The 15,966-nt window shown below is 42.6% G+C and overlaps 1 protein-coding gene across 1 annotated transcript; it reads right to left on the bottom strand.

The window, feature by feature from the left end:
* Positions 1 to 1,581: 1,581 nt before the first annotated feature.
* PCNX4 (pecanex 4) lies at positions 1,582 to 15,962 on the bottom strand. The gene is made up of 11 exons (XM_072337354.1): positions 15,790 to 15,962; positions 12,246 to 12,972; positions 11,187 to 11,366; positions 10,581 to 11,095; positions 9,694 to 9,794; positions 9,428 to 9,550; positions 8,806 to 9,169; positions 6,057 to 6,160; positions 4,593 to 5,629; positions 3,911 to 4,097; positions 1,582 to 3,491 (listed from the first exon to the last, which is right to left on the bottom strand). Exons 2-11 carry the CDS (start codon positions 12,932 to 12,934, stop codon positions 3,240 to 3,242), a joined length of 3,552 nt encoding a protein of 1,183 aa, XP_072193455.1. The 5' UTR covers positions 12,935 to 12,972; positions 15,790 to 15,962; the 3' UTR covers positions 1,582 to 3,239.
* Between the last annotated feature and the right edge of the window lie 4 nt (positions 15,963 to 15,966).

The following is a 15,966-nucleotide window of genomic DNA, read 5'->3' as shown; positions in this document are numbered from 1 at the left end:
TGTGAAGTCTGAAAACTGGGCAGTGGGGAAGGAAGAAAGTGATGATATGACTGTAACCTGTGTCATAGCGGGCACTCAGCCTTGCACTAAGCCTGGTACGTGCTAGAGAGTATCATGAAATGAAGAACAAGAGTTCCTGTAGCAGAACAGCGTGTAGCTACAAGCACGGGCACAACATTAACGAGGGACTCGTTAGCTCAGGTTGCTTACAGCCAAGACAACAGCACTTGTGTCAGAGCTGAATTAGGGCAGGCGTTGCACTGGAGGTGACTCAAGCATGAGACCAAGCTCCCAGCCCTGCCAAGAGCAGGCACCTCATACAACACAGAAGCAAATCCCAACATCAGCAGTGGAGAACTGAGGGCTGCAGTTCTAAAGCTTCTACAACTGAATGAATGTTCAGTTCAGCTGTTAACTAGAAATACCTCCGCGGTGGTAATTTCCCTGTGCTTGCAAGCTTGGTGCTCAGGTCCTCAGTAATGTTTGGATGTACCTGAAGCCACGCACTATCCAGGTAAAAGAATAATAATCCTACTTCATATGTATAACTGAGCCATAGTAAATAAAACCCATTTAGACATTGCTGAAACTTTCCAAGTGTAGCAGAATCACAAGTGACATTTTTCACATGATGTTTAATGCAGAAGGAATCTACCGTCTAGAACAAAAATGACTGATCAAATGACAAGCGAGTCTCACACAGCCCTGGAAGAACAGAAGGTTCGTTTCATTCCCTTAAGCTGGTTCCTGTTGCATCACAGTAACAGCAATGAGACAGGCTGTCTCTGGGACTTCATGTTTTTGCTAAAAAAATCCTGCTTATGAGCACTGAACTTTTGTTAGATTGAAGCTGATCTCATTCACTGTTCTTTTTTCCAAGGCCACAGTAGAAATATCTTACACTTACCTTTGTGTGATGAACGTTGCAATCTGTAAAGCAAGCAGGTGTTAGTAAGAATTTACAGCAAAGCTGAAGCATACCAGGTTAGAAAGGTAGAGCAGTTCTCAGTGGCAACCAGATGCTGCATCACATCATTCCTTCAGACCGATGAGAAGTAGCACGTGTGCTTCTGAGAGCTGCAGACAAACCTGAAGGTGCTGTAAATTCCTCACATATCAAAGAAATGCTCCAGAACAAACAGGCGCACAGAGAACGCCGCACATAACAGAGGCACTCAGCCGCATCAACCTGCAGTGCAGGCCAGAGACTTTAACCAGCACTTCTGCCAAAAACTAAGATTCTGAAGGGGGCTACAGAAATTGGTTACCGAGAATCAGTGTCCTGCTGTCACACATCAAACTGCAACGTGTGAATTGGCCCGGTGTATATTCATCAATGAGGGGCTGCAGGACACGCTGCCTGCAGTAGCAGGGGACAGGATGTTACAGAGCACTGGAATCTGTCCGTAAACAGGAATTCTGCACATAACTAATTCTGTTCCTCCATCTGGTACCAATTGAGATCTCTGCTGGAACACCGGGGCCAGTAACACCAGTTACCAGCAATGCTTTTCAAGAAGGCTGGGTACCAGATGGAGAGAACCAGGGAAAGCAAGAGAAAACAAGTGCAGTTCTCTTCACTCTTTTCTCAACAAGTTTATTCTGTTTACAGAAGACAAAGTAGAAAACAAAAGAATGAAATCTGCTGTAAGTCAGTAGGAGGCACACGTGGAGGCAGGGAGGCTTAAATTAGACATAGGAAAGAAAACAACCCAACAATCCCAACCTTTGCAACTGGTGTGAAACGTTTTAAGTTGGATAAAACATTTGCCATTCATGGTCCTTGACCAGGAGCTGAAGCAGGTGCTCTGTAAAAGCCCCCAGCAGATCTCTGTCCTCCACTCTGTGTTTCCAGATACAAGGCAAGCAAGGACTTTGTAGTTATCATCAGCACTTTGCTGTTCATGCTCCTGCAGCACACCAAGACTCCACGAACACTCTGTGAATTACATAGTGTACTGTCAGAGGGTTATACTGGGTTTGATGGGTGTTCTGGTACCACTTCTGAGTTCCATTGCAGGGTTTGCATACTTCATTGGTGAAAACACACAGTTAATAACCACGTAGGTAGCGCACAATCCTGTGACAAATTGGAGGAAAACATCTTAAAGGAGAGGAGTGGAAGTAATACACGTGGCTCCAAGTTATGCAGGACAGGGTTCTCTAAACCAACACCACGCCAGTTACAGAGCAGACATGCTTGATATCGATTCTACAGCTTAAAGACAAGCATTTAATCCTGCTCAACCTACACCAGCAGCTACTACACTGTAACTACAGATCTACAGAGGAAACGCGTTTATGTGCTAGTGACTGGTGGTAACGACCAGGATAAACTGATCGCTGGAGAGATGACCCAGGCCTGTTTTAAAGGAGACCTGTAATGCTACAAAACAATTGCCAATTGCTTTAAGCTCTGCTAAGGTAAAAAATAAAAAGCCATAATAATAGATCTGCCAAAGACAGCACTCACTGCATTTGTGGAAGACTGCTTAATGATGGGGGCACAGGTTACACACAACAGTTTATACGGCTGGATACTGGAAGCAGGAAATAAAATGAACATATTTGGACTTAAATTCCAGCTGTCCCCAGTCACACATGCCCACTTTCTTCAGCAGGCCATACGGGTTATTAACGTGCCAGAATGCAAACTGTTCTCTATGAATGTCTTTGCCCCCCACAACGTGTACTTTGGTAAAAATCCTCCCTTATAACTTCATGAAAGCACATCAGATAACTTAATACAGCTAAGGAAGATCACCCGAAGTCATATATTATGACAAATACCAAAACTGAACTCAGTCCAATATAAAATGGCCAGAATTAAAAGAAAAATAATAAATCATATAAATAGTCATATATACATTTTGGTTACCAACGCTGTGGTTGACGGTTCTACAGGGAGCTGTAACCTGTCAGTGCAAGTCACCTGTCCAGCTACTACAAAGAAGATCAGAATCTTGCTGCTCTTCTCTAACCTGGAGAAGAGAATTTCAGCATCTCCTGGCTTGTCAGCCACACTGGCAACGGTGTCTCAAATGTTCCAGCAGCAAGAAAACTTCCTGCCTGCTGAAGGTTCTGACTAGCACCACTTCTGTGCAAATCACACACACTGGTTTGGCACTGCCACCCAGCGCGATTCTCAGTCTTACTTCTAGTGTATAAATGTGGGCATCTTTCCCAACAGGCAAATGGAAAATAGAAAATAATAACAACAGAGAAGTGCTACAGACAGTCTAGAACAAAGGCAGATGGAGAAGCTCAGAAGAATAAACAGGATAGCCAAGAGGTGGGTCTGCAGCTTGCACAGTGAGGTTCCTCAGAAGAACTGGGTGTGCCTGGATGCTGTAGCGTTCTTCATCATCGTTCGTGGCATACAGCAGCTCCCAGGACAGATTTGCCCACTGACCTCGGACAGCTTCATCATTAAGCTTTCCCACTTGCACTAACAGTTCCTGGAGAGTGAGGACTCGCCCAGTGTAAATTCCCTTCAAAAACAAACATCAAAACGTTCATTATTTTCTGCAAGGAGTCATACAGGCACTTCAGTTACAAAGCACTGAATGAGGCTCTGAAGCACTGGGACATCTCTTGCTATGAGCACTGGCTCTCTAAAATGGCAAAGTGCACCAGCTAGTCTCCTTGATTCAACTCTTCCATTCCTGAACATAACCAGTGAATATCACAGCATTTGAAGAACAATGCCTTGCTATTTTCAACAACGGTGATGTCAGCTCCTGTCTAATACAATTTGGTGGCACAGCCTTCATGTTTTGGAACAGAACAAAAAAAAAAAAAGAAGAAAAGCCAAAAAGCACACACAAAACAAAACAAAACGCCAGGCAAACCACAAGGCAGTGGAAAAGAAAACCAAGCTTTGATATTGCTCGCTACTGATTCTTCTTACCATATTTCGATCGTGCCCCAAAGAGAAAAGGTATGGCTTTTCTTGGAGAACTGCTTGCTGCCACTCAAGATCTGACACCAGCCCGATGTACCAGTCGTTTTCATATTCTTCCAGGTAGTTAATGAGCTCCTTGAAGTCCTCAACTGGACCCAGGCTTGCTTTGTCAACCATGAGCTTAAAAGTGTATCTGAAAGGCACAGAAAGACATACAGTAAGTACTGCTGCAAAGGAGGGGAGGAAGAAAGCCTTTCAGGCAGTACTAATTTTGTCAGTTACTTCTTGACAGCTGAGTAGCTCTCAGTTAGTGGGCATATGCTTTTAGCTCACCCAGACATAAAGCACATTAGCTGAAACATCTTCCATTCACCTCAAACACTGTTACTCCTGCCTGCTAATAGAAAGTGCCAAACATTTCACTCCATAGCAATTCTCCCAGGCGACGTGGACAGGGAAAACGGGTTGAATTTTGAGTGTTGGAGGCAGCTGCAAGCAGGGAATGCATAAAGAAGGAAACTCCATTCCATAGGCTTTGTGGCCTTGGGACACAGGCAATATTTACATAGAAAGAAGCTACAAATGCCTTTAAATGAGATGGTTTTAAAATGAACTACTCTTTGCAACCTTTCAAAGTTCAGTGCTCCCTATGTCATTATTCAAATCTGAGAGAGTATTTTGCATTTACCTGAATGCTTTTAATGCAAGTTGGAACAGCTCTGGTTTGCCAGTTAGCCAGTCCAAGCCTACAGACCAAGGAATACCACCAGTGTACGCTCTGAACACGTGGCTCGGGGCAGGCACCGTGTTATCCAGTCCGAACAGCCCAAAACAACACGACAATACACCATGGACGTATAAGTCTTGTAAAGCCTTATCTTTCATAAGGTCATCAAGTAAATTGGAAGGCTTGTCTTTCAGGTGAAAAAAATCCAGCTGACTCAAAATGAAATGGTACCATTCTTCTGGAAACTTCTGCCTCATTTCACGGACTTTAGAAGGAGGCAGCGGGGCCGTTCTCCATTCTTCAGGGATGCTCAATAGTTCCGAGTAAGAGCAACTAAACTCAACCTGTGGTAAAACTTCCTGCTGTTTTCCTTTGTCTACAGCAGGAAGCCCGAGCACAACAGCTCTGTGTAATTTATCTTCTGGCAACATTTCCTGCAGGACACCTTGGCTTTGTGTATCTACAGATCCTGGAATAGACAGATGCACTTTTGGTGCCATTCCCAAATGCCGAGGTTCTTTTCTGTCTCTCATTCTGCCCCTGGGTTCGAGATCAAAAACATCACTATCATCAGCCCAGTCCTCTACCGTATCAATGCTAAAGCTTTCTTCATCCCTCAGGGGTCTGGGTGCTCCTACCGCACCACTGTGCTGCTTTCCTGCAAGTGATCCTTTCTTGTTCCTGTCTGCACTGTCCAGAGTTTCCCACGCTTTTGATTTTTTATAACAATACTGGACAAGCATCCATACAAGCACTTTAATGAAATCATCTTTTAGATGCTTTAAATTCTCATGGGAGTCGATTATTCCAGATAACACATTCCTGGCATCAGAATACAGTCTCACAGGTAGAACAGTACAAGGAGTCAAAATGTGTCCAAAATGATGATTGAGAGAGAGAATCTTTGCTTGCTCCTGATGTTCAAAGGCCGTTTCAAAAATCTCATCTACCCTGTGAGCTTCAGCAGCATGACAAGATGTTTCCTGCAGCTCCAGTCCCTACAGCAGGAATGAAAACAATCTGCTTTTAGTCTTTACCAGTCCATATCCATATCCTCTGTTTTCTCACAACAGCATTTTTCCCAACAAATGAAGACGTGCTCCATTATCAGTATTTCCAGAGGGGAACTACCTACATATCTAACCAGACACTCGCTACACTGTTAGGCACAGATAAGTGGCTTTAGAAAAAGCCAAGAATTTGCCTCATGCAAATCTCTATCAGCTAATAATAACGTTACAAGACAGAAAATAGATAATTTTACACCTGCTTGGCATGTCAGCTGCAAGACTAGTTAATACAGATGGAACACTCATCTTAAAAAATTGACTGTAACATCAGGTAGTTACATTGTTCAACAGAAATACAGCAAAATCTCTGCGTGATTCCAGAACATTCAGAAGTAAATCCTCAGCATGCAGTTACCTTAATGTTAACACCACAGTAAGTGAAGCCTTTTTCCAGCACCAATATCCACATCAGCCTATCCTGAAAACGGCACAAGTAATGCGATCCAGGTAGAGAGAGACCTAAACAAGAAAAGAAAGAAAAAACCCAAACCACCCATGGTATTACCATAACATTCCATCAGTGAAAGCCTCTTTCACATGCCAGCTAAGGAACTCAATTGCATACACAAAACATCAACATAAAAATTAATTATAACTGGCTAATTAGTAGCCTAGAACCTTAAAGGAGTTAGCTGCAAAACTTGATCTAGAAGTTGTGCTGCTGTCTTTGGAAAGCTGTGGAAAATTGTGAAAGCCTTACAGAACTGCATGACCACAATATTCACACTGAATCAGGGTTAAGCAAACCCACCATCAATTCCCTTCTTAGTCTTTTGTGATTGAAAATCACCTTCTGGATGAGGAGCTGAAAGATGAGGTTTAGTTCTTTGCTGTAAAAGCTACTGGTTAGCTACGGTAGTGAGAGGATAGCTGGACTAGATGATCTTGTCGGTCCTTTCCAACCTTGTGTTTCTGTGATTCTATGACTTAGCTGCATTTCCAAGTGCACAGTTCCCACCAATGTCACATGGAGATATATGAAATTTTTGAGACTGTGGAATACAGCGAAGAATCACCACCTGGCAGATGGGTATCTCAGAGGCGCTGCTTACTGTGGAGTACAAAGTCAAGGGAACAAGAAAATTCTAGCTCAATGGAAGTCAGTCCCTATACTACCAGTTCCTGAATTAATTTGCCTGCATTACAGTGATTAAAAAATACATTATTCAGGAGACAAAACACAGAATTTAAATCATTCTGCTCAGGTTGGGAGTGGCTGTTGATTCCTTTGAGGGCAGAGAATATTTGCAGTGCGATGTGAACAAAGCAGAGAGTTGGGCAATCATCAACTCCATGAGGTTTAACAAGCAAGAAAAGAAAAAGAAAAATGGAATGTCATAAATTTGGCATCACCAAAAGAAATCACAAAAAAATGAACTGAAATTTGCAAATTAAGATCTGAACAACATCAGATCATGGATCAAAGTCAATAATGCTCAAAAAATCCCACAAAGTGCTGATCACTACAAAAATTACAGAGATCTTATGCCCTAAGACAGACGTATTGTTTCTCTCTACGAACCTATTTCAGTAAAAGAGGCAATGCCAAACTTCCTACCAACTGGTGGTTATCATGTATCTAAGGCCAATTCCTCACACTTTGGTGCTGTTTGGAAGTCTGATGAGGTACCTTTGCAGCAGTTTATGACTTGCTTCTGCTCTCACATCCAAGTGATCACTCACTGCCATAGAGAATTTCAGTTTTAGAACGTTGTAAGATGGAATCAGTGAAACCAACCATTAAGCTGCAGTTAAATTTTAAGTAACCTTTTCTATCCCAGTGAGCTAATGAAGTGCATTTTCTTGCTAACATTTCGCAAAGACTTTAATATTTTTCGTACTAGCTGTTAAAGCTACTAAAACTTCTTTACATAGAAAAAAGTATGGCTTTAAATTAAAATAGAGACACACAAAGTGGAACATCTTCATATTTTAACTCATCGGAGAACACAACCTTTTTTCTTGCTTGAAGACATTCGTTCACAGATTCACCCATTAAAGAGAAGACACTTTTTCCATCAAGACTAGTGTTTTCAATTATTTAACCTGAGGTATGTGTGCCACCAAAGTCACAATGGCCAGAGAGAAATATGTAATACGCACACAGAGCTGATGGACTGGACAGTGAAATGTCTCTCTTCTTTAGAGGGAAAAAACTTCCCTTCTGTTATTGTTTTTTTTTAAACAACTCTCTAATAGTATGAAAACTGCAGCAAATATTTCCTAGTAAAGCAGTTGTATTCAGTATTCACAACAGAGTGATTAACTTCCACTCTCTCTAAATACCAGTCCAACTTTTCTAGTTGCAAGCCATTTTCTAAGAGGCTTATGTAAATGTTTGTCTTTTGTCAAAGGGCAACGAGCTTTTGATTATTTATGCTATACAAAGACTGCTCGTCTAGAAAATGAGCTCGCAATTTCAAGTTATTCTGCCTCCAGCTGGGAAAAATGCAGCATTTCTTCCTTTTTATTTATATAGGCCTGTGAAATACCCATCATCATGTTCATCATGTTGTGTTGTTACAACCCTACACGATATGACATTAAGTTTCATCATTCTGGTCTCAACTGCTAACGCTACTAGGTGGCACCATGCACCTTACGGACATTCCATTCATATTCATCCTACCTCACTACCATAACCAAATTAGTAGAACCACCTTCTAGTCCCCAAATAATGGGACTGATGAAGAGAAAGACATGCACATACACAAACACAAAGAGCAGTGTGACATCTCCTTCTCTCCACTGTCAAGAGAATTCAATTTGCTGTCACTATATAGGTGGGATGAATTCGTGCCATCTTTTTTGTTCAGTATAGAAAGATCAAGACTGATGCTGCTTCACTGCCACTTTGTTTCTGCTTATTTGCTTATTTTAAAGGCAACAAAGAGAAGTATTTCCTTAAGAGATCCTAAGAAGCAGAGTGGCACAAGGATGGGAAGTAATCAATTTTTCCTCAGTGAAAAACCTCTGGGTATCAGGATTTAACCTAAGCATTTCAAAAGTATTATCAGCCAGATGCTGATTTTGCTGTGTTCCAGCACAATCACATTTCTCAAAGTATTGATTACATTCCATCAGGGTGTAGCTGCCATACCTACCTAGGCTACCGGCTGCTAATGCAGACTGCAGAGCAAGAGCCAGACTTGGAACCATCTGCTGGTAGTACACCGTGTCAGAGCAAACACACGCTGCAGCACCCACCGGTCCTGGCCAGCTTCGGATCGGCCTAGGAAACCCAATCAGAAAGACTGGTAGTGTGAAGAGAGGCAGCAGTGGAGAAGAAAGAAGTGCAGAGATGGCAATGAAGATCAGCAGGATTGGGAAGAAAATCACATTCAGTGTGATTAAGGTGGCAGCAGATTTACGACGTTGTTTTTTCTCTGTCCATGATGTCAAAAGAATGGCTACAGCAAATTGCAGCTTCGAGGCAAACTGAAGCAGTCGATCCCGTAGGATACCAACCTGCAAGACACACACAACACGCATGTTTATTTGTATTTTCTGTCGCAGCACATTCAGCACTGCTAAAACCGCCTTATCTGGACTAATTTTAAGAAAATGAAGGGTGATTATCATTGACTTCTATTGGAGCTCACGTCTCAGTACGCAGCTTTTTAGTCCCTGCTGGATCCTGGACTCTGTACATTTCTAATAGGGGAGGGAGAGGAAATAAGAGTTTAGATTACAACTAAATGCTAAAATATACATTAGCATAATTACCAGCAATAGTCTGATTCCTGTATCAAGGCTCCTGTTCCACCATAGGTCTGGACTGAACACCAACATTTGCACTATTGACACAACCACGATGTCCAGTAGGGCATTTTCTGTATTCTGCCATACCTAAAATACACACACATTAAAAATACATTTTAAAAGTGTGCTTATTTTTTCTCTGCTTTCTTGACCTGGAATATTTCTTCTGAGTCATCTTAAATAAAGCTAAAGAGAATTTCTTAGGCTAATGTAATTAAAGTTCAAATTACCATCCTAAATATTCTTGTGAATCCAATGGAAACAGACACAGAATGAAGGTTCTGCAGTGATCGGTCAAGTGACAGGAATGCTATCATAGCAAACGGAGACACTGAAACAGAAACAAAAGAACAACTGATTTCCTTTCAAAGACATAAAGTTTACAGAGGTAAGCAGTATTACTGCAGAATAAAGTCTCAGTGTAAGAAGAGAATTCCTTCTTTCATTATGGCAAGCTCCTCTTAGTAATACGCTTCAAGCAACATGTTTGCACTAATGGTAATGCAAACATTTATGTCAGTGCTTGTTTTTTCACTTATTGTTACTTTCTTTGTTTCCCTGAAGAGACAGGAATATTCCTAGGTCAATCAGCTCCCCCAGACTGGAACTTCTTATGAAATCAAAGGAATTGAGGTCAAATTTTGGCTCTCTCAAAGATAACAAATTGTCCCCACCAGAAAGGGGACTGCTCTGTTTGCTAACAAATTCAGTACACCTGAAGACTCTCAAGTCACTTCAGATTCCAAACACTTTAATAAATAAATAAATAAATAAATCAAGAAAAGCCTTTATTATTATTATTATTATTGTTGATATTATTATTAAGTGGATACTGAGTTATAACTACAATCCTTTAGGAAGTCTTACTTCTTGAGCTGGACTTTTAATAATCTCAATTGTTCAAGTTTACCCCTTAGAAAATAAATAAATTGGTAACCACTTGCAAATATTCCGAACCCATATTGCCTCAATGCACAATTCAGCAAGAACAACAAATAATTCCAGCTACTTGTTTTTTCTCAGTTCATTCACAGTCTTGCACATACAATAATTCTAGTGTTGTTTCAGTCTTCCTATAATCATCATCTAACAAACAACAGATAGTACGTATTCCTACCTAGTGTTAGTAAAATCCTCCTGACAACACCAACTTTCATTAGCCTTCTTTGCTTCTCCATGAATACAGTCACAGTCCTGATATCCTTGGGATAAAAGGGGTTTCGGAAGGTTCCAAACAAGTACACTCTCTGAATCTCTCTAAGAATCCACATAGTTACAAGTAATATGAGCAGAATGTAACTCACTACAGCCTGAGGACTGGCCTTGGAAAACGATGAGAAGCCTGCAAGCTGATGCAGCAGACTAGCTTCTGTGAGAGCAAGTGTCAGTACGGTCAAATAAAAAATCAACTCCCTCCACCCAAGCTGCATTCTAAGACCACTATGCATAGCTTTAGATTTGCTGGAGTCTAAACGGCTGCTCATGGTGTGTTTGAAGGCAAAACCAATCTCGCTTAGGTTAAGACTCAGTATGAACCCAAATCCAGTCATGAAGAGGATCACACCGAGAGTGCTGGGAATGAAATACGATGCTATTGCTGTTCCAGCAGAAATGAGAAACATTACTAACAACCTGTGAAGGAGAAAATAAAAAAGATTTGCTTGAAAAGAAAAAGGTTATAAACAATATTGCTATATTTTATCATTATATAAACAAAATTTACTTTGTGTTACTTGACATAGGTGAACCTCCTAGTCCAAACTCCAACAGTTGTTCCATTCCCCATAGAAAAAGTGCGTCGAGCGGGGGCAGAATTCCCATTGCCCACAAGAACGGCAGGCAAAGAAATACGACGTGCAAAACCTGGTTTGCCTGCTCTAGAATGGGTACGTTGACAGCAAACCTGGAAAGAAGAAACGTGTTTGACTTTCGAGAAGGAAAATATAGCTGACATGGGGGAGGGCTTTTTGCTGACAGTACAGTCGATCCAGAAGCATAAACATGACCTGTTCAATCTATTAAACCTCAGCCACCATCTTTTAAAACTGTAAGACTGTAATACTGTAATTTTGTACATAAAAGTATTTAAACCCTTCTGTAAAAACACAAAGATCAGTATTAGAAGTTGACATACATTCTAGGCCATATACAATTCATCAGCAAGCAAACTGACTTACAGGTGGACTGCTAAGATACTGGACTGCTTTATGCCTCCTATTAAATAAATACACATGCCTCAAAGGAATATTCTCAGGAATTTAAAGAACATCTGAATTTTCTGATCATGAGTTTAGAGGGAACTATTTGGGGTCCAAGACTATATGCGTAATTACTGCATTACAACCAAAAAAGCAACCGGGGTAAATTAGATCTTCAAGTGCAAAACTAATAAAGTCAAAATCAAATGTTTTTTTTTCAATAACACATTTGAAGCACCTCTGTCACATGAACACATTTTCTGACTAAGGGACATCACTGTTGCTTGACAAGGAGAAAGACTGCATGAGGTGCAACTATAAGCAAACTGACACTGCAGAAGACAATTGTAACTGTTCCTAAGTTAGAAGCTGCTCAGGGTCTTCCTAATTTACATGACAAACTGCAGCAATTTAAGAACATCCTATTACACAACGTGTAGAGCGTCAATATCTGACATACGCTGCCTTCTTTTGGACATCCTGCAGTTGATCAATTTCCCTCAGAAGAATAATTTCACCTTTCTCATAAAAGTACATATAAAATAACTACTGCTTTAATCAGCAAAATGCTGTGTTCTGTTTACCTGTGTGCAAGATCCACTGCAATAAAGATAAAAATATAGAAAGGTCTCATCAGAGCAGTGATTTCGTAGGTATCCAGTGCTTGGAAAGTAGCAGTCTCGGCAGCTGTATTTACAATTAATGAATACTCTGCTATACATACAGTCACCCATCCAAACACAAAGATCATAACAGTTCCTCCAATGTTGTTATATAGCAAGGTTATTCTGTTTGGCAGCAAATACCAAGTTCCCAGCCCGCACAATACCCCTGCCAGAAGTGAATGGAATACAGTGTTGATTATATACTTCTTGCCAGGAATAATAAATTTTACTGTCTCTGAACCTACACAGCTGGAAAATTCAAACTCATCTTCATCCGTTAGAGCATTCTGGATTTGCATTCTTTCTACTGTCACTGTTTTCTGTTTTGCATATAGATTTGCCATCTGAAGAATAAGCGCAGTGACAAACATCAGTCCTCCTGAAAGTGCAGCAGTATAATAGTCTTTCATAACGTCTAATTGGTACAGAAGTGTTCCTACTCCTCCCAACACCCATGGCATCAAGAAAAGAATGATCTGATTCACATATATGTAAGGAGGGGCACAATAGCCCAATTTAAAGCGGGGACCTCCCAGCACAGTCTGTGGAAAGCGCTTCAAGAAGAACTCCTGCTTGTAATCGTTGAGCAGTGGTACATCTGGACCCATTCTTATGACTCAGGAATGCTGGATGAATATCATTTTTCCTGTAAGAGAGCAGAAAGAAGAAGGAGGAAACATTACTGAATCTTACACAGAACTGAGGCAGGGAGTTCTTTTGTCCTATTTTCATGCAGCAAATTCCAGTGGAATTTTGACGTGTTCGTACCAGAAATTGTCCTAACACATCCAGAGATCCTGCTACTAGGATACAACTGGGAAGCAAACACAAGAATGTCCATAAGACCATTTATGAATTTAAGAACACGTTAACGATCCAAAGCTTTAGCCAGCAGATGATCTAACCTGTTACTGGGAAATGAGAAAGCCACTCGTCCCCACAGCGCAACGTCTGCCTCAAACAGATTTCTTTTTCACCTGGGCTAATTCCAATCACATCTTGCTATGGAGCTCCAGTTTCAACGAATTCTGTTAGAGAGCTCCACGGACAAACAGAAGAGTCTGATTTGGGTGAATAACCACATGAGCGCTAGTGTACATTCACACCTGAGGTCCCTACAAAAAGCAAAGCACTATGAAATGAACTGTAAAAAACTGGTAAAGCCTGTTATTGATAGAACATCAGGATTTTTAGTGCCTTCCCAATGTAGACATAGAACAGCACCTCAGCAAACAGAGCACTACAGGAAAGGGACAAGAAACACTTCACTTTCTGCCTCGATACTTAAAGGAAATAAACACCAATAGTTGCCCACATGCTGATTGTGCACAACTCACATCTTCCTCACAGCAGTGAAAGAAGCTGAAAAAAGGAGAAAACACCTGTAAACCTTTACAGTGGATCACCATATAAAATCCAGTCACAAATACTGAGCACTGTAGAAATAATGAATGTAACTCCATATTCAATTATAATCTTGTACTACTGGTCACAAAAGCAAAACCCCGCTGATGTTCTTAGGAGATGCTAACACGTACAAATACTCGAGGTAAGAACAGCATTCCAGCAGCACAAAGCATGCAATGCAGAAGTAATTCATTAACAAGAATGCTTATGCTTCTTAAAAAGAGATGTCGGATTGCCTTGAGAGATAGGCAAGTATTGAAATTCTGCCTTCCTTCCACTGGACATGTACAACCCGATGAATACCTGCTACATATCACTGTTCATACAGTGAAATACGTCGGCCACCATTGAGTTCTCACCTGCTACGATCCCTTCCTTCAGCAATACTGAATCCTTTTAGGTGCATTTGAGCCCACATCACTCTTTATATTTAAGCACATACTGATGGCCTGAGCAGAGGTAGTTACCCATCATTCTGAAACTAACTTAGAAACAGTGCAAATGAGAGATTCTAAAGGCCATTCCTATGCATTAGCTCAACCAGAAGCTTGCTTGCAGGGAACGCCACCCCAACACACAGCCCAGAGAAACGCAAGGCCCTGCAGGCTTTCTTCAACCACTCTCCACCAACACTGGGGACTATTTGCTCTTCTGAACTGTGGAAATTCCAAACTAGAGGAAAGGAGAAGGCAGAAGTCGGTCATGATGGAAGGGACACGTTGACAATGGAGAGAGGAATTAGTCAGCTCGAGGATCTGAAAACGTAACAGCGAAACACCCGACTCAAAACTATTTTCAAATGTAATTTTAAAAGTTCACAATTCAGCCAATCTTGTTTATAAGAACGCTGCTTAAATGACTCGCACACACAAAACTAAGTAGCTCCAAAGTGAAATACAGCAGATTTATATGTATGTAAAGGACAGAAGATGAGCTTTCAAACAAACATAGAACCAAAAGGTGCATCGTTTTCCTTTAAAAACTGTTTTTTTGGCAGCCGTGATGTTCAGCTCGCTGTAAAAAGGGCTATTTTTGTTTCAAGCCTTCGTTCGCGTCGTGTTGGTTTGTATTGCCAACCAAATGTTAACAAAACATCCCTCTTACAGTTTCTGTGTAAACAATAGACATCTTTGTGTGTGAGACACACAATCTACGCACATAAACAATATAGTTCCATTTGGCCATCCTCCAAAACCTAAGAGGAGCCAGAAAAGGAAGGGAGTTTATTTATAAAGCCCATGACTTAAGCTCAAGAAACACAGCAATGACACCATCAGCGATCCTGCCGGCTCCCACACGGTCAGGTAACACCTCTGCACTTCCACAGGGTGCTCACACGTGTCTCCTTATGTCTGCACAGTGCCCTTAGCAACAGGGCTCCACACACCAGCGAGTGTTTACAGAACCTGGCTCCAGCACACATTCCTAACATACAGGCCTGGCCCAGCGCTGACAACTCGCCTGGTTACCCAAACAGTCCGCAGACAACAGTTGATCATCCCCAGCGGGGACTAAAGCGATGCGGAGTCCACTATACCATGAGTGATACGAGGGCTTCACCACCACCAGACCGCTCAACGCGTTCGACCCCCAGTATCCTCTCCATGTCCGCATGAGGCCCACAAAGGAACCACGCACGGAGGTGCAGGGATGCCCCAACCCACGTGCACCTGTGCTAAAATCCCCGCATTCCTGCGGGTAAAGGCGCAGCTCAATGACAGCCCGCCGTCGCACGGTGGGAGTGGTGAGGAGCTTTTCCCCCAACGCCATCAGGCCGCAGCTGAGCCACGGAGCCGTACGGCGGGGAAAGAGCAGGCAGATCGGCTCCTCCGAGCACCTCGGCGGTGCCACGCAGCGCTCCGGCTGCCGGGCCGGCACGAACCAGCCTCACCTACGAGGAGTAGAAATAAAGCTGCCCCGCATCGCCTCTCCGCGGTGTTTAACGCCGGAGGGGACGAGGAACGGGCTGAGGCGCTCGGGATGGCCGCCCCCCGCTCTTCATCCCGGGCCCGGCGGGAGGCAGCCGTGCTAAGAGCCTCCGCGAGGCGGCACCTACCTCAGGCCCGGGCTCCGAGCAGCTCAAGGAGAAGGGGAGCGGGGCCGAGCCTGCGGCGGGAGGAGGAGGAGGAGGAGGAGGCCGGCAGAGCGCTGCCCCGCACCCCAGGCACACCGCTTCCCTCAGGGGGCGGGAACGGCGCAGGCCGCGGCTCGGCGCTCCTCCCTGCCGGCGGGC

The sequence above is a fragment of the Excalfactoria chinensis genome, chromosome 5, assembly GCF_039878825.1.
Source record: "Excalfactoria chinensis isolate bCotChi1 chromosome 5, bCotChi1.hap2, whole genome shotgun sequence".
NCBI classification, from domain to species: domain Eukaryota; kingdom Metazoa; phylum Chordata; class Aves; order Galliformes; family Phasianidae; genus Excalfactoria; species Excalfactoria chinensis.
The sequence above is the reverse complement of the archived record's forward strand: the minus strand, read 5'-3'. Positions and strand labels throughout refer to the sequence as shown.

Excerpts from the sequence above, each read along its gene's own strand:
- PCNX4 (XM_072337354.1), bottom strand. The coding sequence starts at position 12,934 with ATGGGTCCAGATGTACCACTGCTCAACGATTACAAGCAGGAGTTCTTC. Across the intron at positions 11,096-11,186 it reads CCTATGTCAAGTAACACAAA|GTTGTTAGTAATGTTTCTCA; the intron begins GTAAATTTTGTT and ends TCTCCTTCACAG. Across the intron at positions 6,161-8,805 it reads ATTAGCAGCCGGTAGCCTAG|GTCTCTCTCTACCTGGATCG; the intron begins GTAGGTATGGCA and ends TTTCTTGTTTAG.